Source organism: Mastomys coucha, unplaced genomic scaffold, assembly GCF_008632895.1.
Source record: "Mastomys coucha isolate ucsf_1 unplaced genomic scaffold, UCSF_Mcou_1 pScaffold22, whole genome shotgun sequence".
Classification (NCBI taxonomy): Eukaryota; Metazoa; Chordata; class Mammalia; order Rodentia; family Muridae; genus Mastomys; species Mastomys coucha.
In genome coordinates, this window is record NW_022196905.1 from 108,888,946 (window position 1) to 108,914,849 (window position 25,904).

General features: G+C 51.5%; 2 protein-coding genes across 8 annotated transcripts in view; one reads left to right on the top strand and one right to left on the bottom strand.

The window, feature by feature from the left end:
• The first annotated feature begins 4,170 nt into the window (after positions 1 to 4,170).
• Rab35 (RAB35, member RAS oncogene family) lies at positions 4,171 to 20,187 on the top strand. 2 transcript variants are annotated; one of them, XM_031337590.1, is made up of 6 exons: positions 4,181 to 4,451; positions 9,510 to 9,560; positions 12,425 to 12,548; positions 15,914 to 16,038; positions 16,122 to 16,246; positions 18,106 to 20,187. In XM_031337590.1, the coding sequence occupies exons 1-6, from the start codon at positions 4,400 to 4,402 to the stop codon at positions 18,232 to 18,234; spliced, it is 606 nt and encodes a 201-aa protein (XP_031193450.1). In that variant the 5' UTR covers positions 4,181 to 4,399; the 3' UTR covers positions 18,235 to 20,187. The 2 variants fall into 2 exon arrangements, with proteins under 2 accessions (XP_031193451.1, XP_031193450.1); XM_031337591.1 differs by lacking the exon at positions 16,122 to 16,246 and having other exon boundaries at positions 4,171 to 4,451; positions 18,106 to 18,212.
• Positions 20,188 to 20,637: 450 nt separating this feature from the next.
• The window catches only part of Bicdl1 (BICD family like cargo adaptor 1), an 89,550-nt gene continuing 84,283 nt past the window's right edge, over positions 20,638 to 25,904 (bottom strand). For 4 of the 6 annotated variants that reach the window (XM_031337587.1, XM_031337589.1, XM_031337588.1 and 1 more), the window contains 2 exons: positions 24,567 to 24,687; positions 20,638 to 22,075 (listed from right to left, as the gene is read on the bottom strand). In XM_031337587.1, the coding sequence (XP_031193447.1) occupies positions 21,914 to 22,075; positions 24,567 to 24,687 (283 nt within the window). In that variant the 3' untranslated portion in view covers positions 20,638 to 21,913. Of the gene's footprint in view, positions 22,076 to 23,740; positions 23,850 to 24,566; positions 24,688 to 25,904 lie in introns of all 6 variants that reach the window. The other 2 variants (XR_004109512.1, XR_004109511.1) reach the window with 1 other exon arrangement.

A 25,904-nucleotide genomic window follows, 5' to 3' on the forward strand; every position in this document is an offset into this window, starting at 1 on the left:
AAAAAAAAAAAAAAAAAAAAAAAAAAAAAACCAAACAAACAAACAAACAAACAAAAAAGAAAATATTTAATCTACATAAAAATAAATAAATAAATCTTAAAACGGGGGGTGGGGTGGGGAGGGGAAGAGTTCTGGAGAGATGGCTCAGTGGTTAAGAGCACTGACTGCTCTTCCAGAGGTCTTGAGTTCAATTCCCAGTAACCACATGGTGGCTCACAACCATCTGTAATGGAATCTGATGCCCTCTTCTGGTGTCTGAAGATGGCGACAGTGTATTCACATAAAATAAATCTTTTAAAAAAATATATAAAATGATGATGATGATGATGAAATAGGAAGCTCAGTGATGTAGCTCAGTGGGTGGAGCACCTGCCTAGCATGCACACAGCGCCTGGACTGCTCTGGATCCACCCAGAGCTTGGCATGGTTTTTATGTCTGCCTCCACTTTTTTGCATGACCACAGCCTATGGCCCTCAGATTTATCCGGAGGTCCCTCCGGTGCTGACCTAAACCCAACACTGCTGACTTTGGGGTCCCACCCTTCCCCAAGGCCTCAGGGGCCCCCTCCTCTCTACCCTGTAGCCTTACACACCATCCCTCCTTCTGGACCCCTGAGGAGCCCTGGTTGTTCCCTGGCTCCCTGCTTACCACCTGTTTTTTGTTCACTGTCAAGACTGAAGAGCTCTACCCCGAGCTTCCTTGGCTCTCCGTCCCTTAGATGCCACACTACTCTCTTCTCACATCTCCGTGGCTCAGACTCCCAAGCACCTTGAAGGTATGTTTTAAAATTTTGTTTACTGCTAAGTCTGTGGCTGCTAAGTGCCAGGCATGAAGTAGGTCCCAATTATTGTGTTTTTTTTTTTAATTTAAAAATATTTTTAAATTATCTTTAATGTACAGGAGTGGTTTGCATGTATTTATGCACCACATGTGTGTCTGGTGCCTAGAGAAGTTAAAACAGGGCATCTGTTTTCCTGGAACTCGAGAGTCATAGTCTGTCTGCTATGTGGGTGTTGGGAACCAAACCTGGCCGTCTGCAGGAACAAGCACTCTAATGGTGCAGAGACACCTTTCCAGCCCCACTAACTGTTGAAGGGATTGCTGACTTGCTCTCCTACTATGAAGAAGCTGTGGGTGGTGGTTGGCTTCTGGGTGCATCTAGTAAGCACACCTGTATTTATTGAATTAATAAGTCAACTGATTGAATTTGTTGCATGGATCCAGCTGCCGGGTGATGTTGAAAACGCAGCTTTGGCTGCCTGTCACCGTTTGTCTCATTTGTATCTGCACCGTCCTGCTCACCACACACGTGACCAGTAGCCGTTAAAGCTCTGCAGCTGTGTGCATCACGCTCCTGCCTGCCATCGGTTTGCTACACAGCATTCTGGTGCTGCTCTTCTGATGGGAATCTCCCAAGTTAGCTCTAAGGTAAGAAGATAAGCTACAGCCTGGGACCTGGAGACAAGGTCTCTAGCTGCGGGCCGTCCTGATCAGCCTGCAGCAGTTCACACACTACACACTGCACATGTGCTTTTGGAAAGAGCTCGTCACTGACTGCAGCTGAGTGAACATTGGACAATGTTTTCAGAGCGTATGCTGGGAGACTCAGTTTGGGATTCCAGAAGCATACCCCGGCCTCGGGGAATTCCCCCTCCAAGCCAAAATTGATGATTCTCACAGGATGTGATAGCCGATGTCTGAATACAGCTGACATTCAAAGTGCACCTCTGTCCATGGTGTTGCCACGAAATCTTCATGATGGGCCCTTCTTCCCTCTTGCTAACAGAGGTAGTCTGTGTCCTCGGAAGTCTAGTTGGGGTATTTGACAGCCATTCTATCTGCTGTATTGTATCATGAGTGTATCTGAGCTCTGTCAAGTCTGTAAATTCTTGGAAGGAATAAGTTTACTATCTTCTACACCATGGGGTATAGTAAATGGTTAGAAGCCATTAAATAGTTACAGAATAAATGCAGGAATTAATGCCCACTGGGTTCCAGGTGACACATGGGCGATGGGAATCTCATCTTCCTAGGGTGGTTTCTGCTTCACTTCCTATGTTGACAGGTAGCTGCTCTGATAATCCTGGAAGTCCCCCTATAGGAAATGGCTTGGAGATGAACGAGTCCTTGCAGAATGACTAACATTGGTCCCTCCTGTGACTGACCACACACAACCTCATATTTACAGTATTATGAGGAAACAAGCTCGGAGACGTTGCTCCATGACTATCCAGAAGTTTTCCACGGGTGGATTTTATAGTTGGCATTGAAACTGCAATCTTTTCAACCTTGGAGCAGGCATGAAGATGACCTGACCCGACGCTTTGTGGGCCAGGGAGACTTGGAGTGCTTATCTGAAGTCTACCCTATCCCTGACTTCCTTCTTTTCTTTCTTTCTTCCTTCCTTCCGTTCTTTCTTTCTTTTTTTCTTTCAAGATTTATTTATTTATTTATTGTATGCAAGTACACTGTAGCTGTCTTCAGACACACCAGTAGAGGGTATTAGATCTCATTATGGATGGTTGTGAGCCACCATGTGGTTGCTGGGAACTGAACTCAGGACCTTTGGAAGAACAGTTAGTGCTCTTAACCACTGAGCCATCTCTCCAGCCCTCCAGCTTCTTGCTTTTCATCTGTCTCCTCTAAAATGTTTTGAGGTTTTAATTTTATGTATCTGAATGTTAGTCTGAGTATATGTCTATACACCACATGTCTGAAGTGTTGGCCAAGGCTGGAGGATGACATCAGTTCTGAGACTGGAGTTACAGACCATTGTCAGACACCATGTCGGGGCTGAGGATTTAACCAGGTTCCTCTGGAGGAGCAGCCAATGTTCTTAACTGCTGAGCCAACCCTCAGCCCCTCCCTGTTTCTTAAAACTGCCAATCAAAGGAATGGCAATAACCTGCCCAGACCCAGGAGTTTTCAATCACAGAACACACACCACAGCGTCTCTCTCTCTTTAGCCAGTACCTTATGGTTCTAGGCTCATGTTTATCTGATATCACCAGGCTTGCTTCTGGAAATAAAGAATTCAAGGCCTGGATCAGACACTGTGTGCTGCTCAAGGACCTTGCCTGCAATAGCTTGAATAACAAGAAAACTATTAACTGCATAAATCTACCAGCAGCAGAGTCGCTAAGGAATAGTAAAACCATCAGATGGAGTACCATGTGGTGGTGAGGCAGTTAAATGATTGATGGAGGTGTACCGGGAGCGCACGAGGCACATGTGCGCGAAGATACTCAGAAACGTATGGGAAAGCATGTATCCACTAAACTAGTGTCTCATGCTTTCCAAGGAACTTTAATGGGTTACTGAGGAGTGGCTCAGAAGGAAAACTAATGTCAACTTTGAATTCAGTAGCATCTGTACTTTGCTGTTGTTATTTTAAACACTACCACTGCTTCGTATGGGGAAAGGTTAGGAGGCAGCAGAATCCCAACAGGTGCTTGACTGGAAAGCACTGGAGGGCAGTAGGAAGCAGTGAGGCTGGGGGTGGAGCTCGGCTCGCAGTGCGCCTGCCTAGCATCTGCGAAACCCTGGGTTCGAGTCTCAGCACCACGTAAACCCGGACTCAGGAGGTACAGGTAGGATCCGAAGTTTATGGTTATCCTCGGCTACTCGAAAAGTCAGGAAGCCACCCTGGGCTACCTGAGAACTTGTCTGGAAAAAGCCAAAAACACAGGGATGGAGCAATCCCTGCAGACTTGCAGGGAGGACGGCAGTGGCAGCAAACGTGGACCGGTAGGTGGGCTTCCGCTCGAACTGGAAAAACATGGGGCTGGTTCCACGGTGTGTACGGCGGAACAGCGCCCCGGGAAACTGAGGCAGAAGGAGCAGACAGACGTGCGAGCGACCAGGGTGCGCCCCACGGATCCGAATCCGGAACCGCTACCGTTCCGCCAGGAGGTCGGGAGTCCGGGGTCGTGGTGCTCGGAGGCGACTTCTGCCCAGCGCTGACTTCCAGGCCTCAGCCCGGAGGCTGGCCGTCGCCTCTCTTCCGTCAGGCCTGCGAAACGGCTCGGTTCTCCCGGGGGCCGCCGCGGCGACTGCGCTCGCTCGCTCGCTCGGAACTCGGCCGGGGAGCGTGCGCACTGCGCGTGCGCGAAGAGGGCGCGGCCGTCCCTGGCTGCGGCTGCGCAGAGGCGGACCCAGCTGCCGCGCCTGCGCAGTGGTGGGGCGGGGCGGGAAGGAGGGAGGCGGCGGCACCGGCGGCGGCTGCTGAGGAGGAGGAGGAGGAGGAGGTGGGGGGAGCGGAGGGAGGTGTTTCTGTCAGTTCCGGCTGTTTGTTCGGGAAGTGGATCCGCCGCTGCCGGAGCAGCCGGGAGGGAGCCGCGGATCGCGAGGCCAGTACCGACCCCGCCCGCCCGCGCGCGCGCGCCGCCCCCGCCCGCCATGGCCCGGGACTACGACCACCTCTTCAAGCTGCTCATCATCGGCGACAGCGGTGAGGGCCGCAGGGGCCGGAGGCGGTGCGGGCCCTGCCGGGCGCGGCCCGCGGGGGCCTCGGGGCGGGCGGGCGGCCGGGCGGGCGGGCGAGGAGGCGCGGCCCGCGCGGGGCGGGAGGCGTAGAGCTGGGCGGCCGCAGGCCCCGGGGCCGCGGCGAGGGGCTCCGGGTTGCTCTTCGGCGGGTCGGGGCGCCGAGCGCGCGGGATGCACGCCCCGGCGCTGGCTCGAGCCTCACGTGTGACCTTGGTCAAGTCGCGCGATCGCTGGAGTTGGAGAGACCCGGGTTCGAGTCCCGGGAAGGCAAGCTTTTTCACTCTGTGACCTTGGGCAAGTTGCTTTGCCTTTCTGAGCCTCAGTTCCTGCATCTGAGAAGTGGGGACTTGTTAAGCTGAGCGGTGTGAGTATTCAGTGAGCTAAAGTAGGGAAAGTGCTTAGCGTCCCGGCATAAAGTCATCTCAAAGTAACTAACATTGTTAGTGTTGTCAGCATGAGTCTCCCTGTGAAGAGTCAGCTCTCTGTGAAATGGGGGTATTTCCAGGACCTGTCTCTCCGGGTTACCTTGTGCTTGGATGAGGTGCGGCAGGTACATAAGCACATTCCTGCAGAATCGTTAGTAAGTTTCTGCATGGCTCAGTTCTCATCTGTAGAATGAAGTAGTAGATTTGCTTGACAGGGCTGATGTTAGCAGCCAGTGAGCACACACATAATGAGGGAATAGTGCTTGGCACACAGTAGGTGGACAATGTTACCTGGTGCTTAATCCAATAATTTAAGTGCTTTGTGTACACACACACCCACCCTCCCCACCCCCCACACACCTTTTAGTACTGTGCTGTCTCTAATTCATAGATCAGCTTCTGGTACCCAGTGCTTACATGCATTTGGTCAGTGAATGAACACTGACTAGTCTTAGGAAAGTCACACTGGTTTCTGGCCAAGGATGAAGCATTTTAGAGGTGTTTGGAGTATGGCAGGTGACCAGGTCTGTGGGGTGACGGTGACTTCGGGGAGGTAAGCCCAGGATGTTTATGGGAGCTTAGCAGAGGTGCCAGGATTAATGTGATGTTTTAGGAAGGAGGCTAAGTTTATAGATCAGACTTGAGTGTGGGATAGAGGGTCATGTGACTTGAGACAGCCAAGTTGGTGGTAGAGCCTGTAGATTGTTAAGGAAATGGAGCACCGAGTCCCTCCTGGTATAGGCTTGTTGGGTGACACTGTCATAATAGGTCATGGAAGTAAGTGGGTTTTGGCCTCACAGTAGCTGGGTTGGCATGTGGTTGGTGGTTTGGATCCGGTGGAAGATGGCTGAAGTCTCAGAGGTTGCTGGTGGGGGGAAGGTGTCGGGAAAGTGGCTGGGAGTGGAGTTGGAAAGCTGGAAGATTGACCTGTTGTGGTAGACTTGAACTTGGACCCAGCTGATGGCATTCCTCCGGGCTCTGAGGGTCTGCTGACATTATGGTGATCTCTCTCCTTTCAGAGCTAAAGTCAGCCTGCCATGGTCAGAGGTCTTTATCCCTCCTCAAGACATTGCCAGTGTTAATATCTAAAACTTGAAAGGCTAAACTCAGCAAGAAGATGTAGCTTGTTGGCTTTCTCTCTTCTGTGAAACCCAGGAAATGGTTTCGGCCTGCTTTCTTATGGTGCACCCTCCATGGCGTATTGATTTTTTTTTTTTCTCAGAAGTCAGGTGTAGGAGAGGACTCACCGGTCAGTGTCTGAGTGGGTTCAGTGGCTCCCTGGCTCCAGGTTCAGTGTGAGCATGTAGGCCTGGGTTATGGAGAAGAGAGAGGCACTCTGCTGTTGGGTTTCTCCTGCCACTGAGCTGATAGCTGAAGCTGAGCATGTAGGAACCTGGGAGATGGTAGGCAAGGAGCGTGGCGTCACCTCCCAGTTGTCCTGGCCCCTCGAGTGTGTGCTTCTGAAGGTGTATCAACTGATTGACAGACACTTTGTTATCTGATTCTCACCCATGGTCTCTGTGGTTTGTCAGATAAGGAAACCAAGGCTCAGAGAAGCCTCTGCTCCAAGTCACACGGCTTCAGCAGCAGAGCTGAGAGTCCGTGTACACATGTGCTAACCCTGAGAGCAGGCAGTGTTGGGCTGGCAGGCAGTGGGCCTCACTGGATCCTAGCATAGTGACTTTCAATGTGTGGTACACATTTCTGAAATGTATTCTCTGGGCATGGGCATCTTTTCTTTATATACCTGAGATCCTGTCCTCTCTCTCAGAGCCTGGAGGCCACACTAGTTAAAGTCCTTCTCTTAACCAATGAGTAGACAGGAGTTGGGAGGTGGGCAGTGGTCTGCTGGTACAGGAGGACGTGGTCACTGAGGCAGAGTTCAAGTTGATGCCACTTTACCTGAGTGTGCAGCAGGCTGGTTAGGTCTGTAGCCTCAGAGAGAAGGAGCTGGGAAAGGTCCAGGGTAGCATGCAGAGAAGGAGATGATGGTCAGCGGTGGCATCCCTGCCTGCCAAGAGGCATCAAGTGTGCCGGAGCCTGTGCCACTTGCAGGGTAGCTAGGTGGCTAGAAGAAAGTGTTGCTGTGCCGGACATGGGCCTTCTTCATTGGGTGCATCTGCAGGGTAGATGGCAGCTGGGATATTTGGGAGGTGGCATGTCTTGGTTTCTGTTCGTCTCAGGAAGAGCAGAGTTGGATGCTGGTATCAAGTCCATGGCAGCAGACTGTGTTGTGACTAGTGGTTTTTCTGCAGCCAGGGATTTCAAGTCCTTGCTGTCACTGCGGATGGTGCCTCTCTCTCCCTTGTCTATTACAGATATGTGAGATTTGGATAACTGATGGTGGTGATGGTGGTGGCAGCTAGTTGTGCTATTGCACATCTTGAATCCCAGCCCAGGCAGGTGGCTTTGTGCTGCTGAGGCCAGTTTGGTCTACATTGAAAGTTCCCAGCCAGTCTAAGGGAGAAAAAAGGATTCTGCTGTCTCCTGTCCCTGAGGTTTGAGAGCTGCTTCACTGGCAGCTGGAGATGCTGCTGTAGCATCTTGTAGCATGGCTTTACTGAGACTGTCAGCTTGTGGAGGGGTGTGTAGTGGGTAGCCATTAAGTGCTGGGCTCAACTTATGGCTCTGAATGAATGCGTAGGGTGAGGGAAGGGAGGTCTAGGTCCTAGAGAACTCACCTCTCAGTGGCAAGAATGAGCTTTTAGCTGAGTAAGCTGGACTTAGAAGGCTCCAGGAGGAAGCAGAGGCGTCAGGGTGCCAGTGGGTGTCAGTATCAGGCAGACACTGTGAGGACCAGCCCAGAAGCCCTGCTGTCTTTGGGTTTAGCAGGAAGCCTCATGGTGGAGCAATGAGGAAGTGGTGCGAGGCAAGGGCATTGTGAGCAGGAGGGCTGAGCTACAGGTGCTCTGGATGCTCTGACTGGTGCTCCTTGGGAAGGTAGGACCCCGCTGGACTCTTCACTGGAGAGGCCTGGAAAGGATGTCTGGGGTTGGGTTAGAAACAACTGTACAGTAGTCTGCAGGAGTGGTCTGCAGTGGTTACTTGAGGGCTGGGGTGGAACAGTGCTCTTTGAGAACCGGAGTCAAGCTCTGTGTTTCTCTCATAGTAGGCACATATGCTTAAATTTTGACTTTAGTCACAGGGCACTTGTGGGGTTCTAGGGTATGATTTGGTACCTCTGAAGGCACTTCTGTTCGACATAGAACAGAAGAGTGTACAGGAGCCATGGGATCGCTCTATGCTGGCTCCCGTAAAAGGAGGTTGGGCTGACGTTCACAGCATGCTCTGGTTATATGGCTTTTGGCTGCTTTTGTTTTAAGTCATACTTCATTACTGGGATACACTGTTTGCTCTTGTGTAGCAGTTCCACAGAAGTGAGGATGTTAGGTCACAAGGTCTGGGGTATTTAAATTTTTCTTGGTATTGCAAAATTGGTTTTCAAAGAAACTGAAGTCATTTACATTTCTACCAAAGGTGCTGAAAATGCCCCCATTAAGGACTAGGAATATAGTTTAATTGGTAGAGTGTTTGATTCATATGCACAAAGTCCTGGGTTCGATCCCCAGCCTACCTATAACCCCAGTATTTGGGAGGTAGAGGATTCAAGGTCATCCACTACTACAGTGAGTTCAAGTCTGACTAAGGCTATGTGGTACTCCAGCACCACCACCAGCAAAAAAAAAAAAAAAAAAAAGAAAGAAAAAAGAGGGAAAGGTAGAGGAAGGAAGGATCAGGGCCTCAGCAGAGGTGGCCAGCAGTGCTCCGGAAGCCTGGATTTGAATCTGGTCTCTCTTTCCTCTGGAGGAGTCTTGGGTCAGCTGCTCATTCTCTAAGTCCTGATTTCCTCATGTGAGGAGATAGAGTTGGAATTCCGGGAGCATCAGGAGCCACCACACAGACTTGAGTGTGCATTAATCTTTATTCTGAGGTTGGCTGATCTAGCCACTTTGGGGTGGTGGAGGCAGAAGACAGGAGGCAGATGTTGTTCTGGCCAACCAGAGCCACTGTGTGTGGCAGTCACAGGAAGCCAGGTTTACAAGGCACAGGGAAGAGCTGCATTGGCAAATTCAGAGGCCCAGGCACTCATGGGGTGGTCAAAGTAGGTATCCTCGGAGTGTCCCTGCTGGCCCCCACTCCCCCACTCAGCCACACTGACTTAGTAGGGTCCTCACTTTGTTCACCTACAGAATACCCCTGATAACATCCAGGGCTCTCTCCACCTTTCCACTTCCTTGCAAGCTAAAGTGGCATGAAGTTTGCTGAGGTCCTTGCTGAGGACATGCTTGGACTGGACCCATTTGGTTGACCTTCCCCTTGCTTGTCTCTGTTGTCTGCTAGTTTCCTCCAGGCTGCTGGGGCAGCCCTCAGCACAGGGCCTGGGCGTGAGTCCCTCTGTCATCTCCCCCAGAGGATTTGAGAGCAGCTTGTCTTACATTAGGACAGAGGAAAAGGTCAGCGATTGAGTGGAAGATGCTCTTGGTGTGCTGGGAGACAGGCTGCCCTTGAGAAGAGTTCTGGCCCTGCTGGGCTTCTAAGGAAGGGTGGGCTAAAAGGAGGCCCCTCCCCCTGCTCATCTCCATGTGCTCTTGTTGCAGGTGTGGGCAAGAGCAGCTTGCTGTTACGATTTGCAGACAACACCTTCTCAGGTGAGTCCTCCCTGGCTGCCGTTGGGTGTTTGGTTTTGGAATCCCCTACTCTATTCCAGAACCCATCTGCTTCTGTCTGATTCCAGAGACTCTCATTCTGGCTGCTGGATGAGGGCAAGTGGGGCTCTGGGGGCCCAGGAAAGAAGCCCCCGTGTTCTACCTGGTCCATCTCTTCACAGACGGCCTCTGTGGGTCCCCACTTCCTACCCAGGGTGTCTTTGTTTCCACACTTAGGAGTTTAAAGTCCTACTAGATATATTGGATAGTACATATCTAACAGGAATACGTCCATAATGGGAAAATGACAGTTGTCCCTGCCTGACTCTTTTTTTTTCTTTAATTAATTTATTTATTATATGTAAGTACACTGTAGCTGTCTTCAGACACTTTTTCTTCTCTCTCTGGCCCTGCTCACCCCAGCCCAAAGATTTATTTATTTATTGTTATATGTAAGTACACTGTAGCTGTTTTCGGACACCCTAGAAGAGGGTATCAGACCCCATGACAGATGGTTGTGAGCCACCATGTGGTTGCTGGGAATTGAACTAAGGACCTTTGGAAGAGCAGTCCAAACCACTCTCTCCACTCTCTCCAGTGGTTGGAGTGCTCTTAACCACTGAGCCATCTCTCCAGCCCCCTGCCCAACTCTTGTTGCTCTGGGGCTTCTGTTTGGGGTGTGGTGGTGGTGGTATGTGCGTGTGTGTGTGTGTGTGTGTGTGTGTGCGCGTGCGTGCGTGCGTGTCTGTCTGTCTGTCTTCTCATGATCCCACTAGCTGTTCAGAAATCTGCTTGTCTTTGTCAAGAAGCAAGCTTCAGCCTTGCCATCTATCCACAGACCTGTTCTGATTTTAGGCGGAGTCTTCCTATATATCTCTGGCTTGGCCTGGAACTTGTTATATAGACCAGGTTGGCCTTGAACTCACAGACTTCCACCTCCTGTGTAGTGGGATTAAAGGTGCATGCCACCATGCCCACCCTCCCTTGGTTCTGTACCGACTAGGAAGTTGCTTCTGTCTAGATGCACTGTCCTTCTAGTCATATGGCTTTGAGTTGCTTCAAAGAGGCAGCACTAGATACATTGTTTCTTTTTGTAAAAATAGAAGTGAGGTTACTAGGTCGTGGGGTTTAGGGTGTTTAAACTTTGCCAAATTGCTTTTTTTTTTTTTAAGTTATTTATTTGACTGAAGTTGAGGGCAAAGGGGACATGCCATGTGTCTTGATCACTGTCTCACTGCTGTGAAGAGACACCGTGACCACCACAACTCTTATAAATGAGAGCATTTAATTGGGGGCTTAGCTTGCCATTTCAGAGGGTCAGTCCATTACCATCACGGCAAGGATCGTGTTGATAAGTATTGGGTTGGAACAGTACCTGAGAGCTACATCCTGATCTGGAAAGGTGGAAGGGGGAGCCTAGGTCTGACATGAGCTTTTGAAACTTCAAAGCCCACCCACAGTGAGACACTTTCTCCAATAAGGCCACTCCTCCTAATCCTTATAATCTTTTCAAACAGTTCTACTTCCTGGTCACTAAGCATCAAGTATATGAGCCTATGGGGGCCATTCTCACTCAGACACCGTGGTATGGATGTGTAGGACAGAGGACATTCGGGAGTGAGTTCCCTCTCCCCATCCTGTGGGATCACTCAGGTCACCACGCTTGGCAGCAAGCACCTTGACCCACTTGAGCCATCAGGGAAGCTGTGCTCACCTATGCTCCGTCAGCCTTCCCTCTTTGACTGTATCTGGGTGTGTTGTCTGCAAGCTGTCTACAGTTGTGTTTCCATGTGGGTGCTGGGAATTGAGCCCAGGCCCTGTGGCTCACTAGATGCCAGCTGCACTGTGACAACTCAAAGTGTTTCTAGTTACTCCATGTGTTCTCTGGGGAGCAAAGCCACCACTGTTCCTCAGAATCCGTTTCTAGCTTTCTTCCTTGTGTTTTGTTTTGCTTGCTCATGTGTGAGGAGCTGCTGGCCACAGAGGGACCCGATGCCGGCCTGGTGTCTGGGTACTGCTCTGCTCTGCTCTGCTCTGCGTGGCTGTTACCCCCATCACAGCTTTTGATAAGCTTCTCTACTAATTTCTTGCTTTCATTTCTGCCTCACCTTCAACTTTGGCCTTTCCTATGTCCTTGCCACACTTCCCATGGTCATCTGGTCCTTTGAAAGAGGGTCTTGGTATGTTCTGGATGGAGTGAGGACCATGGTCTTAGGCAGGTGTTTGTAAGCCTACACCACAGTGGACTTCAGAAGTAGGTGGTGTGCTTAAATGCATCTTCCACACAGATGTCCTAAGAGCCATTTCAAAGGTTTCTTTCCTGTGAAAAGTCATTGCCCCATTGTATCACCCACACGAAACAGTAGAAGTTCTCAGCAGTACACAAAGGCCTGGAGGACTGGCCCTGACTCCTGACTCTCTCTCAACTGTGGCTTAGCTTCATACACCTCAAACCTGCCATGAATATTTTGCTGTTGTCCCCCTCCAGAAAGTAGTGTTGTATCCTATTAGTCAATTTTGAAGGTTATCCTCCACCCCCAATACAAAGAGAAGCCCAGGCTGAATAGGTGTGGTCCATTCTCAGGTCACAGCCTACATATTCCTACCCTGCCCTTCAGTGAAGGCCTCCTCTGCCTTCTCAGTCACTTCACATTCTAATCCTTCGTAGCCTATGTTTCTGAAAGTCTTTCTTACTCTGTGTACCGTGTCCTGTCTCACTTGCATTGTGGGCCTGCTAGAGCGAGTGAGTTTTCTTGGTTCTGGGTGCTCTCCTTAGGGCCTAGCCTGGATGGGGCACATACAGTGGGGTGGGGTAGGCCAGGGCTTGGGGGACTGAGGGCTCTGAGTAATGGGCTGCTTGTGTACAGGCAGCTACATCACCACAATCGGAGTGGATTTCAAGATTCGGACTGTGGAGATCAATGGGGAGAAGGTGAAGCTGCAGATCTGGGATACGGCAGGGCAGGAGCGCTTCCGCACCATCACCTCTACGTGAGTCCCCTGAACCCCTGGCCTTGGGTGTTTGAATGAAGTTGACTGACATTGCTGAGTGGAAATAGTGTGGTAGAAATGCCCTGGGAGTGAGGAGGTGAGGGTGAGGCGGTTGCTGGCTTCATTGGGTGGTGGCAGCTATGCTTTCCTTTCCTGAGGATGCCATGGTATGTGATGATAGCCACCAGGGCCAGGGGCATGTAATGGTGGAGTACCTGGCCCTGGTATCCATCTGATACCAAGGAGACAGGTAGAGACTGTGTACAACCCATGGACACTCACTCAGTTCTGCCTGCTGGCAGTTCCTTTCTCTTCAGGTGGTAATAGCAGCAGTATTTGCCTCACTGGGTTAGTGACAAGCCTTTCCCTGGTGTCCAGTGAGCCACTGATAGTTCTTGGTGGTGTCAGTTTGTTCTGTGCAGTCTCTGGTCACCCATCCTGACTCCTCAGAGATGGCCCTGTGAAGCCTGGAGACCATAGGTGTGGGGCTCTTCCTCCACATCCCTGGTCTGTTAGCTGGAAATCAGTATCTGGCAGTGTCTTTCTAGAACTCAACTGCCCACAGGAGTCATGCAGAGTCTTAGTTCTTAGGTGCTCATGAAATTGTGGAATTTAAACATTTGTTCTAGTGTGTGTTCTTGGGAGAGCTGCCTAGCTTCTGTGCCTATGTCCAGAGGTTTCTGCTTAGGATTTGCTTAGGTTCTGAGGCTCAAGTCCTGGTCTTTAGGTCTGGACTTTTCATGAGTTACTTCTGGCTTTTCTGTGTTCTGTGCTGTAACTCCATATTACAGATAAGGTGTGTCTGAGTGTGAGACAGGTCTCACTGTGCAGCCCTGGATGCCCTCAAGCTCATAGATACCTACCTGCTTCTGCTGTAAAGGCATAGAACATTTCTCACAGCTAAAGTTGCTTCTGAGAAATGGGCTCCATAGTGTGTGCAGGGTTGGCCTCTGTGGACACATCCCTGGCCTTCCTGTGTAAACACTTCCAAATCTCAGTGGAATGTTTCCTGTTCTGTCAGCATGGAAATACAGGTAGGCATTGTGGGCCCTGGGTGTCCTCTGAGGCTGTGAGTGTGCGGGGCTCATGTATTAGGGAAGCACAGGGTACTCAGCTGACAGGGTTAGGTTGGTTTGTGTGTTGTACTGTCTATACTGTAGTGGTCATGAGTGCTATGCTCCAGGACTCCCAGGTCCAGGCCCTGTCCTGTTTGAGAAAACCAAGGCTAGCCCCTGCCTTGGGGCGAGGGGGGGGGTGGGGGAATCTTACTTAGGCTTGGCCAATTCTGAAGTAGAAGACACTTCAGGGCCTACCAAGGAGGGCCATGGAGAGACTCATCAGAGAGACCCATCACCTTGCTGAGAGTGGCTGGTGAGGAAGAGGGGCTCTTGAGATAGCTGAATGTTTTGGAGGTGTAGGAGTAGAAGTGGCTGTACTTGGTCTGCTAAAAGTGCCCTTTCCTGACCTGCTTTCTGGCCCTTGGGTGGCTGGGAGCAGTGAAAGGAGTGGAGCCTTGCGCTGGCCTAGGAAACAGACCTGGGTACTGAACAGACCTGGGTACTGAGGTTGCAGCTAGGCCCAGTTGGAGCAAAGATGAGTAAGGTAGGGGGTGTGAGATACCTGGGTCAGAAACTTGGAAGCCCTGGTGTCCTGCTAGCCAGAGGTATGGGCCACCCATGGCCCAGCCTGGGCCCTTTCCTGGCTATGGCTCTCCTGGAGCGGCAGGAGCTAGGGCAGTGGCGTGCTGTTTCTTGGTATCTTCAGCAAAGGAAAGGTTACAGAGGCATCCACCAAGCTATGCTGTTGAACTAGTAGTGCTCAGGGCAGTAGTTTGCTGTGGGACCAGGGCCGGGCTGGTTAGGGTCCCGAGCTGAGGTAGTTGGACTGCCAGGCTCCCTCAAAGCCAAGAAGGCTCATAGTCTTGGAACAAGTCTACATAGAGTATGGTGTCCTGCCCTTGGGACTGCCCTGCTCTGCCCACCCACTCACTCTTGGTTCTGCCACCCTCATCTGGGACTCCAGATTGCTGTGGAGGAACACTTGTCCTGATAGTAATGAGCATCCCGCGCTGTCTTTGAACTGTTCCCAGCCTTGGGTGGCATCTGTGATCCCCTCATCTTCACAGCCTCTCTTAGAAGTCAATACTCGGTTACCCCCTATTTTATAGGAAGGGAGGTAAGGGAGAGGATGCAAGCAGGGACGCCTCCAGAGTCCATGTCTTTCAGAGACAAGACCAGGTTCCACTTTTCAGATATGTCTTGACTATGGAGAGTAGACAGTGGGGTTCCCTTCACCAGTCTGGGCTGTGGATCCTGGTGTAGCCATCTTGAAACTGGGGACAGGAAGCACCCTGCCTTCTGGGTTTGTATTCTAGGTGTCAGGCTGGAGACATGTCTCAGTGGTTAAGAGCACTGACTGTTCTTCCAGAGGTCCTGAATTCAATTTCCAGCAACTACATGGTGGCTCACAACCATCTGGATTGAGATCTGACACCCTCTTCTGGTGTGTCTGAAGACAGCTACAGTGTACCCGCATACATGTAATAAATAAATAAATCTTAAAAAAAAAAAAAAAAAAAAAGACCTTAGTGGTCAAGAATAGGTAGCTTTAGATACAAGGCTCAGAGGGACAGTCCTGGGTTAGAGTGGGGCCAAGGGTATAATTGCTTGGCCTCTGGAGCTCTGAGGCCCAAGGCTCTGTGTGTGCTTCAGGGTTGGTGCTGTCTGGCTTTCTCGGTAGCAGATGTTCAGAGAGGAATGATGGCAGCCTCCTACCTTCCAGACCTGGCTGGTTTGGGTCTGCAGGTTAGCTGAGTCCCTCCTATAGCTGTGGAGGCCTGTGGCGCCCCACACTCTTCCTCACTGGCATAGTCAGCCAAAAGCAGGAAGAGACGTGTCACTGCCTACCGGGAAAAGGGGCGCACTCTGCCATGGCTCTCTGTAGGCACAGCCTCTTGGGGTGGCATTTTACTACCGAGATTTGAAAGAAAGTTTGAACATTTAAACAGAAATGGTGATAACATGATGTTAAATACCGAAGTCGCCTGAATTCTAAAAATAAAAGGAGAACTTGAAAGATGTTTCCAGCTTACAGCACCCTGAGTCAGGAGGGTGACTCTTCAGGCCTTGGCCACCTCGGACTGTTACCTGCCCCCAGTGCTGCTGCCAGGGACAGGCCTGTGAAGCCAGTGCTGCTGGAGCAGCCTGTCCTGCTGGTCAGGCTTGGCTCTAGCTTGGTGGTCAAGGCTGGGTGCAGGGCTTGGTCTAGGCTTTTCACCTTCCCCAGCCACCATCCTGCAGCAGACGGGCCCCAGGGAATTGGCTCTGTCCTGAGCCAAAGGCCTGATGCACATCTTGGCCCTACAGGTATTATCGGGGGACCCATGGGGTCATTGTGGTTTACGACGTCACTAGTGCAGAGTCCTTTGTCAATGTCAAGCGATGGCTTCATGAAATCAACCAGAACTGTGACGATGTGTGCCGAATATTAGGTGAGGCTGGGCCCCAGGGTGGGGAGGGCGGGAGAGCTGCTAGTGGAGTTCTTGCAGGCGGTTGACGCTACTTTGTCTTAAAGTGGGCAATAAGAATGACGACCCTGAGCGGAAGGTGGTAGAGACAGAAGATGCCTACAAATTTGCTGGGCAGATGGGGATCCAGCTCTTTGAGACCAGTGCCAAGGAGAATGTCAACGTGGAAGAGGTAAGCTCCGGCTGAGCCCCGGACACAGGGCGGGTGAGGACCCATGGACTTGCTCTCTACCTCAGGCTTCTCCCCACTCCAGGCCTGCTAAGGCACCTGAGTGACCAGTAGTTATTTAGTGCACACTGTTGGCTGGTTGCTAGGTAGGCTCTTCAAAGGTCTTAGCTCAGCTCTCCTCTGGGGTAGGCTCCCATTTTCATGGAGGAAAAACTGAAATTCCTCTTACTGAATATGAATAGCCTTAGGAACTAACCAGTGAGAGGCAGAGTCATGGCTGGGCCTTCGCCACCCCAAAGCCACGCAGTCTCTACTCCAGCTGCTTTCCATTGGCCCTTCCTTGAGTCCATTATTACCACCTCTTCCCTGCCCCTCTTGGTTGCTCACTTTCCTGGCCTCCAGATGCAAGGGCACCTGCTGAGAAGTTCCTGAGGTTTGTGGTTGGTGCCTCCACCCAGGCAAGCTCTTCATTTGTAGCTGCATGAAGCAGCTATGATTCTGAGGGAGAAAAACTAGAGCTTTTGCCACAAGCCCCATTTGGCCCATTCCCTGGCCCTAGAGAGGAGTCTAGAGGTGCTAGGGAAGTTGGGCTCCGACTGTACTGGGAACACAGACTCCTCAGAGCCCGACCTACCTGTGAAATTCATTTGCTCTGTGTACACAGGGAGTGGGAGTTGTTTTCCAGGTAGGGAGGATCAAGTGAGCTGAGGTGTGCTGAGTGTTATATACAGCATGCCTGCTAAATAGGTGGAGACGTTAGCTCAACTCTCTTTACAAAGCCTTGTGTGCATGTGTGTGTGGACACACTTGCGCACATGCAGAAGCCACAAGTGGACATCAGAAACCATGGAGCTGGAGAGGGGGGTGCTTGTCAGATGCCCTGCTGTGATCCAACCCCTGTTCCTCAAATGGCACATAAAAGCTCCCGAGCACTGGGTCATCTCTGGTTCCAAGGATGTCTGAGCTCCTCGTTTAGCTTTTCTGCTTCCTTCCTCTGCTGCAGCTGCTCTGCCTTTTGGGGCAGAGTGGGCCTGTGGCTTGTTGGCTCCTCTCATGAGGACACTGGGTAGTCAGGGAAAGGTTTAGGCAGGGTCTGGCCCCACTGCAGGGAGGTGGTGACAAGTAGACAGGTGGTAACTTCCCTCCATCTGCATGCAGAGCAGCATCCCTTTGTCTTGCCAGAAGGTTCTAGTTGAAGGCTTTTAACTATGTATTAAAAAGGACTGAAGAGCTGGCTCAGTGGTTAAGGTTGTACCACTCTTACAGAGGGCCTGAGTTCAGTTCCCAGCACCCCTGTCAGGCAGCTCACACCTATTGTCTGTGACTTCAGTTACAGGTACCCTGCCTCTGGTTTCGATGGGGACCCGTAAGAGTTTGACTTCCCAAGACAGCCTACAGGCTCTCAACCTTTAACTCTACTTCCTCTGCCTAAAGCAGCAGTTCTCAACCTGTAGGTCGTGGCCCCTTTGGGGGTCGAATGACCCTTTCACAGGGGTCACATATCAGATACTTACATTATGATTCATAACAGCAAAATCACAGTTATTAACAAAATAATTTTATACATGAGGAACTGCATTAAAGGGTCTGAGTGTTAGAAAAGGTGAGAACCCCTGTACTAGAATGTGTTTTGAGGGCACACAGTACACACCTGTAGTCCTAGCCTGGGGAGGCAGGAGGAAGATTGTAAGTTTAAGGCCAGGCTGGGCTACAGGATCATGGCAAAACACCCTGCAGCACGTGTGCATGCACACACAAAGGTTTTGAGGACATACATGCAGTTCACAGAGAAAAAGAAATAATAGCCTGGGAAGGTGGCTGTGCTAGCCTTTGGGGTCAGCCTTGCCCTGTCATCTCTCCAGATGTTCAACTGTATCACAGAGCTGGTTCTACGAGCAAAGAAAGACAACTTGGCGAAACAGCAGCAGCAACAACAGAACGATGTGGTGAAGCTCACCAAAAACAGTAAACGAAAGAAACGCTGCTGCTAATGCCCCAGCCCACTGCAGAGACTGCACTGCATCCCTCCCCAGCCTGAGGCCTCGGAGGCTCTCGGGGACAGTCTCAGTTTAGTGCCGTTATTTAAAGAATTCTCTCCACGTTTTTTGTATCGGGAGGCGCCATCGGCACTTCCTCCCCTTTTCCCCTTGAGTGCCAAGAAGGTGTTGGACGAGCCCGCCCTTCCCCACGGTGCCCTTTCCCTGCCGAGGCCTGGAGCTGGTGAGGACGCTGCCAGCTGAGTGGACTGATTAACCAGTTTGTACATAGTGTATATTGCATTAACCAGCTGCACACCCTCAGCCTGCTCTGGCTTTTGGCTCCTTCCTGCCAACCTGCTGCAACAGACCCTCCCAAGCCCTCCAATCCAATCTCGACGGCAGCTTCCTGAGGAGCCAACTTCGTGTCCTAGCTGAGTCTTTGGCCATCCCTGGCCCATGGAGTGCACTCCACATGGCTCCTACCCTACAGCTGCTCTGAGAGCTGGGGAACTTGGCCTCCACACAAGGCCCTGCCCTCTGCTGGCCCTAGGCCTTCAGTTCCACAGAGGAACTCAGTCCTGCTCTTTTGGACATCAGGTTTCTCATTCTGCCTTCTAGATGCCTCTGCTACAAACCCAGGGGAGTCATGGCTTCTCTCTTATCCAACATGTTTCAGTTCCCAAAGAAAGGTAGTGGTACATCCGTAAAGAGATGGAGCTTGCAAGAGGGAGCATTATTTTAACAGATACAACCAATGAAGCCAAATCAAACGAACTAAGTTCCTCACAATTATTTCCTTGAGATCATGATTGGCACAATAGTAAAAGTTGTGACTGTCCCACTTTGGGCTCAGTATTTTTAGAAGAGGGGTATGGCTTCTGTTCCGTGCAGGGCTACGCATCCTTCCATGGGAAAGGAAGGCTTTGCACCCTCATACCTGTGTGCTCGAGGGCCTCCGCTGGAGATAGTTTGTAACGGAGCACCGGGCACCTGTGGTGGAGCAGGGATTGCCGGGCTACGGGAAGACACCTCCAAGCTGGGACCGGCAGCTTTTGCATTACTGACAGATCTGTTTTTAGTATGAAGGTGGTAGGAAGATTTCTTAGCCACTGGGAAGAAGCGGCAGTGGGGTGGGGGCAGCCAGGATTGACCCACCCACCCACCAGGGTAATCTGCATTTGATTACATCTCCCTTCCCCAGGACACTTGGTTCCCTTTCCCCTAAAGGATCACGTAACTCAGAAGAACTGATTTGGACACCATAATGTGTTTTAGATTTTCTTTCCTAGGCGATTTCCAGGCACAGTCCTGACTGGACAATCATCACAGGATACTGCAGATTTTCCATGTTAACACTGTGGATGGGTTTTCAATCAATAAAACTGGGGCTTTCTTCTCACCTGTCTCTCCACTTGTTCGAATTGTCAAAAGCTGGGGGCCTGTTTCTGAGCATCAGGCTGGGTTTGGGGGCTGCGGAAGACACTTCAGGGTCAAACATTAGGTGACTCCATATGGCCCAGGTGAGCTAGGAATTGAGGCAGAGTCTGTTTTGAGGCCTGCCTTGGCTGACTGGGGGCCTGTTATCCTGGGCAGGTGACATGCTTTTGAACACGTGGGAAACCAGTATAGGAGTGTTTGCCAATTCAAGCAATAAGAGGGTGATCTTGGAGGATTCAGCCCAAGTTGGATGTCTTCTGGCACCCGCCTGTTAAGGCCCAGGTGATGGGTGGTTTTGGTGACAACAGTGTGCCTGTCCCCAAGTGTTACATGCATGAGTGGGGTGGGGTGGGGATAAGGGTGGGGGTGGGAGAATCAGGGCTAAACTGGTATCCTGGTGGACCTGATGTGAAACTCCTGTCAAACAACAAACTTTTAAATGGTTTGCTAGGATTATTTCTGTATTGAAAGTTTCTAATTATGCTTTTTAAAAAAAATACTAAAAATAAAGGTTCAAGCTGCCAAATTTCCTTCCAGGGTCTGTTTGCTGTCCTTCCCCTGTGCTCTGGGTACCTGGCTCCTTCCACTGTTGGTCCAGCTCTTGTCCTCAGGTGCTGTACAGGTGCCCATGGAGGGCCCTGGGACACCGTCAGGGGCCAAGTCTGTTCTCCATGAACCAATGGTTCAGGGTGGTGCTTCCCCTCTGGGCCCAGAGCACGTGTGGGAGGAAGCCAGGGGAAGCTCCGTGTTTACTCTGCACACACCGGAAGGACGCAGTGGGAGCTTGCGCTTGCAGTGAGCTCTTCAAGCTGGACATTTCTGCCATGCTGGAGAAGGGTGTGGGGATGGCACTGCCACTTATAAAAGTATGCCTTCTGGGGCTAGTACTGGCCCTCTATAACAGCCAGTGGTAGTTTTGACACATAAAGCACGTTCACACCAAACAACCCTCCATTTACCCAGGAACTGAGGCAGAAGTTCTGTAGAAATTCATTTTATTCTTATTCAGACTATTTTCAAAAGAAGCAGTGGTGCGCTGTTTTTCTAAAAATATGCCTTTATAGATTTATATGTGTGTATTATAAAATCCATACGTGTATTTACACAATTGCTACATACAAAATTACAGCACTGTGGTATATACATATCTATAAGTACATTCTTTCCGCTCAGCCCTGCTGTGCTTTTCCCCGTTGAGGGCAGGAGGCTCAGTGAGTGGTAAGCAGCTGTAGGCCAGGCCCACAGAGCCTCTGAGCTAGGGCCTCGGAAGAGATGGGGTGGCTGCTACAGAAGGAGCAAAAGCAGCAGGCTTAGGCCTTTGTCCCGTAGAGGCCTGGTGGGCAGTATCTGGAGGCGCCCAGCAGCCTCACCCCATCCACCCTGTGGCACCCACGCTGCCTTCAGTGTTAGGGTGGTAGAACCAGGCCCCTCAGAGGCTGTTCTTGTGGCTTGAACTTGCTCAGCTTGGCCAAGAAGTTGCATTTGAGGTGGGAGGGAGCCGTGGAAGACAAGTGCCCTCCCAGTCTTATCCCATGAGGGGAAGTCTGGAAGGCTAAAGCCTACAGGGGCTAATGGGAATGCTGCCTGGCCCAGGCCTCCCTAGGGGTAAGGGCTGCACTGGAGGAAGCTGAGGAGTGCTGGCAGCCAGAAGATGGCCTTCCCTGGGGTACAGGATGGCCTCAACAGAGCTTGGTACACCCAGTTCTTAGGCCTTGCAGCCGTAGGCTGGGCCTCCTGCTATACAGGGGCTCCAGCAGAGGTGCATGCACATGGGTGAGGGGCCGTGCCTCCCTACTCCAGGCCAGTGACTGGGGCAGGAGTGGAGGCTCAGGCCTCCTGAGGCATGCACAGGAGGCCTCAATCTCTCCCCCATGTTCAAAATCCAAGGAGGCAGCAGAGCCGTGAGGGTGGGCTGTGATCAGCTGGGTCAGTGGCAGAGGCCATCAGTGGGCTGCATGGGAAGTGGCTGAGCCCTGCCCACTAACAGGATCCTGGGGAAGCCCAGGCTGAGCCTTGGCTTGGGCAGTGGGGACAGGATTCATTCCTGTACCTTAGTTGGGGGCAGCCTTCAGAGGACAAGGCAGGCCCCTACCTCTCAGTCTCCCTTACACTGACATAGGGAGTGAGCGCTCTGGAGCTAACTGGGCCCTGGGGCAGGTGGGCAGGCAGTGTAGCTGCCTGGCTCCAGCTAAGGGGGAACCTTTTTCAACTGCCGCTAGTCCTCCCCACCCCCCATGGCCAGACTCCTCTCCACTTAAATTTTCCTGAAGAAGGAGAAGAGCCGTTTGCCGTCTGTGGTGTTGGGTTCCTGTCCCCGCCCTACGCCGTGGCCCCTAGGGAAGGCAGCAGCAGGCCGGCTCTGTTCCTTCAGGTGCGTATCCATCAGCTGCCTGTCAATGACCCTGTGCATGTCATCCTGCAGAGGGAGAAGGGGTGGGGATAAGCAGCTGCTCTTACCTGGTCCTGGGGCTGGACAGGGAGGTGACAAATGTGGGTAGATGAAGATGAGGGATGAGATGAAGCAGCACTGTAGTTTGCTGAGAAAGTGGTGAATGATGGCACCATGCCAGGACACATATGGTGCCATGTAGCTGGTGCACAGCCTCAGGGCCTGTGTCATCCATCCTGCCTTTAGGCCTACATAACAGTGCAGTCCCATAGTAGCTTATGGGCTACCTAGGTGCCCACCATCTGGCCTGCCACCCCACCCTCAGCCCAGAGTGACTTTGGCTTGTGAGCTCTGTAGCCCAATGACCCTGCCCAACGTTATTTGTGTCCTAATTTCCCCCTTCAAATTACTCTGAGGCTAAGCCAGCATGTCCCTACACTAGGAATAGCCACTCAATGCTTGGGATGCCCCCTATGGCCAAGCTCTCCCACAGCTACAGCTGGGAGCAATGCCTTCTTGAGATGCTGTCTTGTTCCAGCTTCAGTCTGTCAGCTTTTATGGGGTAAGGACCCTACCTTTCTAATTGGCTGGTTGCCTAGAAAAAGCAGCCTCACAGAAGGCAGCTTACAGAAGAGCGGCTGTGGCTAGTTCCCTCTCATCACTGGACTCTGACTAGAAGTAGCTACCTGACAATGGGCTCTGCCACGACCATCTGCAAGGAGCCCTGGTGATGACCAGCAGTATACAACCACCACCACATTCTTGTCTCCTTTCAGCTTTTAACCCAGCCTTGAGCTATGTGATATTCTGACAAAAAGACCCCAACAAACCCATAGGGACTCAGTTGCCTGAGTCCAAGCACATGGCAGGTGAGGCCAGGTTAGGGCGGGCTCCCTGCAGCATGGAAAGAGTGGGCTGTGTGGCTCACTAGGCACTCATGAGCTGAGGGAGGGTAGACCCTGGATGCCTCTCACCTCTGCTGCACTCAGGCTCTGTTCTGTGGTCGTCACCTGAATATCTTTGAAGGTCTCCAAATGATACCTTCCTGGCCCGTCCCTAGGTGGGGAGCACACAGCTTGTACCCCTATTCTCTCCCCTATCCTCATCCTCCACACTCAGCTCCCTCCCTGGCTCTCCTCTTCCTCCCCCTCCTTTCCTTGCCAGCTCCATTTTCCATTCGCCTCTCAGATTAGACCCTGTGTCATTTTTGCCAGCACATGGCTCTTATTTCTAGAGCCCCGGTGCAGAATCTCAGCACACTGCTCTACAGCACTTAGGACAAGCTCCATAAAATACCTTGTTCAACACCAAAGGGAAAAGTCATAGAGCTTTAGAAGAAAGTCCTCTCGAAGCTGCCATGTTTTCTCTGGCACAGTTGCTTCAACTGCGCTCTTACACTTAAACCAAATCCACCAAGAGAATTTCCAGGAACACATCTCCTTGGAAATTTACTGGAGCACATGTGCACGAGCTGGTCCTGACCCCATGCCTGCTGCTATTCCTGTGGTGCAAACCCATCTATGATTAAGGTGGCATCAGTCTGCCGTGCTGCAGTGACAGGAGAAGGAGGCTGGGACATGATGGCACAGAGATAAGGCCAGGCTCTGGCACACAACACAGTGGGCCATGGGGAAATGGCAGATGCAGGACAGATGGCAGAGGACAACAGACGGACGCAAGGCTCAATCTCACCTCAAAGGCAGGAGGGGTGTACAACTAAAGCTGTTGGCACAGGAACTGAGAAAGGCCACTAGATCAGAAACCAAAGGAGCCAGATAGTAAAAAGCCCTGAGGAAGCAAACTGTAGTTGGGAGAGAAGAAAGAACAGCTTTGGTAAGCCATGGTTCTGGCTGGCTGGCAGCTGGTTGGAGCCAGGGAGCCAGTGTCCTGATGGTGCACTCAGGACTCTGGATGCCAGCCCCACAGGGCCATAATGTAATGGACACTGCTGTTCTGTCGGTCACTGCAGGGCTCACCTAAGTCACAGGTGACTAGTGTCTAGATTAGAGTCTCTTGGAGAAAGACTAGACCCATAGTTTGAATCAGCTTACCTCATGCTCATCCCTGAGTCACAACCCTAGGGCAGTAAGGAGTTGGGAGACCTTGAAAATGGGGGTCTTAGAGATAGCTGCACTGACTCGTTCTTTTCTGGACCCATGCCAGAATAGTGCCTTTGGAAAAAGGAAGCCACAGACCTTTGAGACGGGAAGGGCAGCACCTGTGGGGGGACCCCTGGACTGAACCCAGTTCTGAGTTTTCAGCCAGTCACACAGGGCTTCCTGGCCCCACATTACATTAAAACAAACAGAATGACCAGCTGAGGGGGGCCCACTCCACATCTGGTGAAGGTACATCCCTAACAGAGGCTGCCTGGGCTGTCTCAAGGACACCCTAAAGCATTCTACTCTGAGGACTGGGACCCAGAGGCTCACAGGAATCTCGTCAGAACTCTCCTTATTTATACATGCTGATTCCGAGTGGGTGCGCTCCCCCACCTAGGCCTCAGGCTCTTGCTTACCTGCCAAGCCTCAAGCTGCTGTGAGAGGTTCAGTTTCTGCTGAATGGCATCCAGTAGCTGGCTGTTTAGAGACATCATGTCCATCTTGCACTTGGCGAGTTCCAGCTCCACAGCGTTCTTCCTGCAAACATGGGCCATAATGAGCATGGGCATGTGCACCTTGTGCCAGAGGCATCTGCTTCTTCACTGGGAGACCCAGAGTCTACAGTTAAGGGAAGGGCTGATCCCACACCACAGGGTCACTGCAGCTACACTTCTTCAAGGACTGCAACACACTGCTTCCTGACCAAGCCATAGGTATAAAAGATGGTCTGTCATCACTAAACAGGAGTCACAGTGAGTGGGTAAAAGAGGACATGTCCATTGGGACCGAAGCCTAGAGAGGATCAAAGGCTTCTCAACAAAGGCGCTGCTTGCTGGCCCTTCCCTCAGGCTGTGCACAGTGCAGCATGGGGACCTTCTGCTGTGGGAAGGCAGTCCTTTGGGCTAGCTACTCCACCTGTAAAGAAACATCTCAAAGACAAAGGTGCTCAAAGGATGGTGCCCACAGTTTAGCAACATTAGTTTCCAATAATTGGGGAACTGCTTAAAAAAAAATTTAAAAAGACAATACAATATGGGCACCAGTGAAAACCCAGATACATGGTATTTACTGACAGTTTACCATGATGGAACCGGGGAGGAAAAGGTCAAGCTTTGTAGAATAAAACTGCCAGTGTGTGAACCCAAAACATACACAGAGATACACTGGGGTTATCTCGGGAGATGCCATTGGTAAGAACTCTCCCACCGACGTCAGTATTTTCATTCAGATTTGTATGTCTTCGTACACTTCTGCTCACCTTCCCAACATTATTACATTGTAAAGCAGAGCGGTTGGAGTGGGTATGAGAGGAGGAAGCAGGTAACTGAGCTGCCTCTACAAAGGTGGCACTCGCTGCTTGAAAACATATTCTGACAAACCAGTGGAGGGCTGCAGGCCTGGCGTGCAATGACCTCCACTCCGGTCTCAGAACAACACACTAAATGAGCAAAGTAGGTGATTCTTATTATAGAACTCAGACCACACTTCCTCCCCGCCTTGCCCTCTACCCAGCAATTAGTCACCTACTCCACACGGTGTGGTGCATTCACCAGCCACTTTGCCCTAGAAGCAGCTCCAGACAACTCTGGGCTTATCCCGGCCCCGCCCACTGCGGCTGCAGGCCACAGGGATAGGGCCAAGCCTATCCAATGGGCAAGGGTGCAGATGCCGCAGGTTGCTTCCGTCATGCCCACAACCATTGGCTGTTAAAGAACAGCAGAAATCCTCAGCAGAGGTTGCCATGGACGCGATTT

Excerpts from the sequence above, each read along its gene's own strand:
- Rab35 (XM_031337590.1), top strand. The coding sequence starts at position 4,400 with ATGGCCCGGGACTACGACCACCTCTTCAAGCTGCTCATCATCGGCGAC. Across the intron at positions 16,039-16,121 it reads CGATGTGTGCCGAATATTAG|TGGGCAATAAGAATGACGAC; the intron begins GTGAGGCTGGGC and ends TTTGTCTTAAAG. Across the intron at positions 16,247-18,105 it reads AGAATGTCAACGTGGAAGAG|ATGTTCAACTGTATCACAGA; the intron begins GTAAGCTCCGGC and ends TCATCTCTCCAG.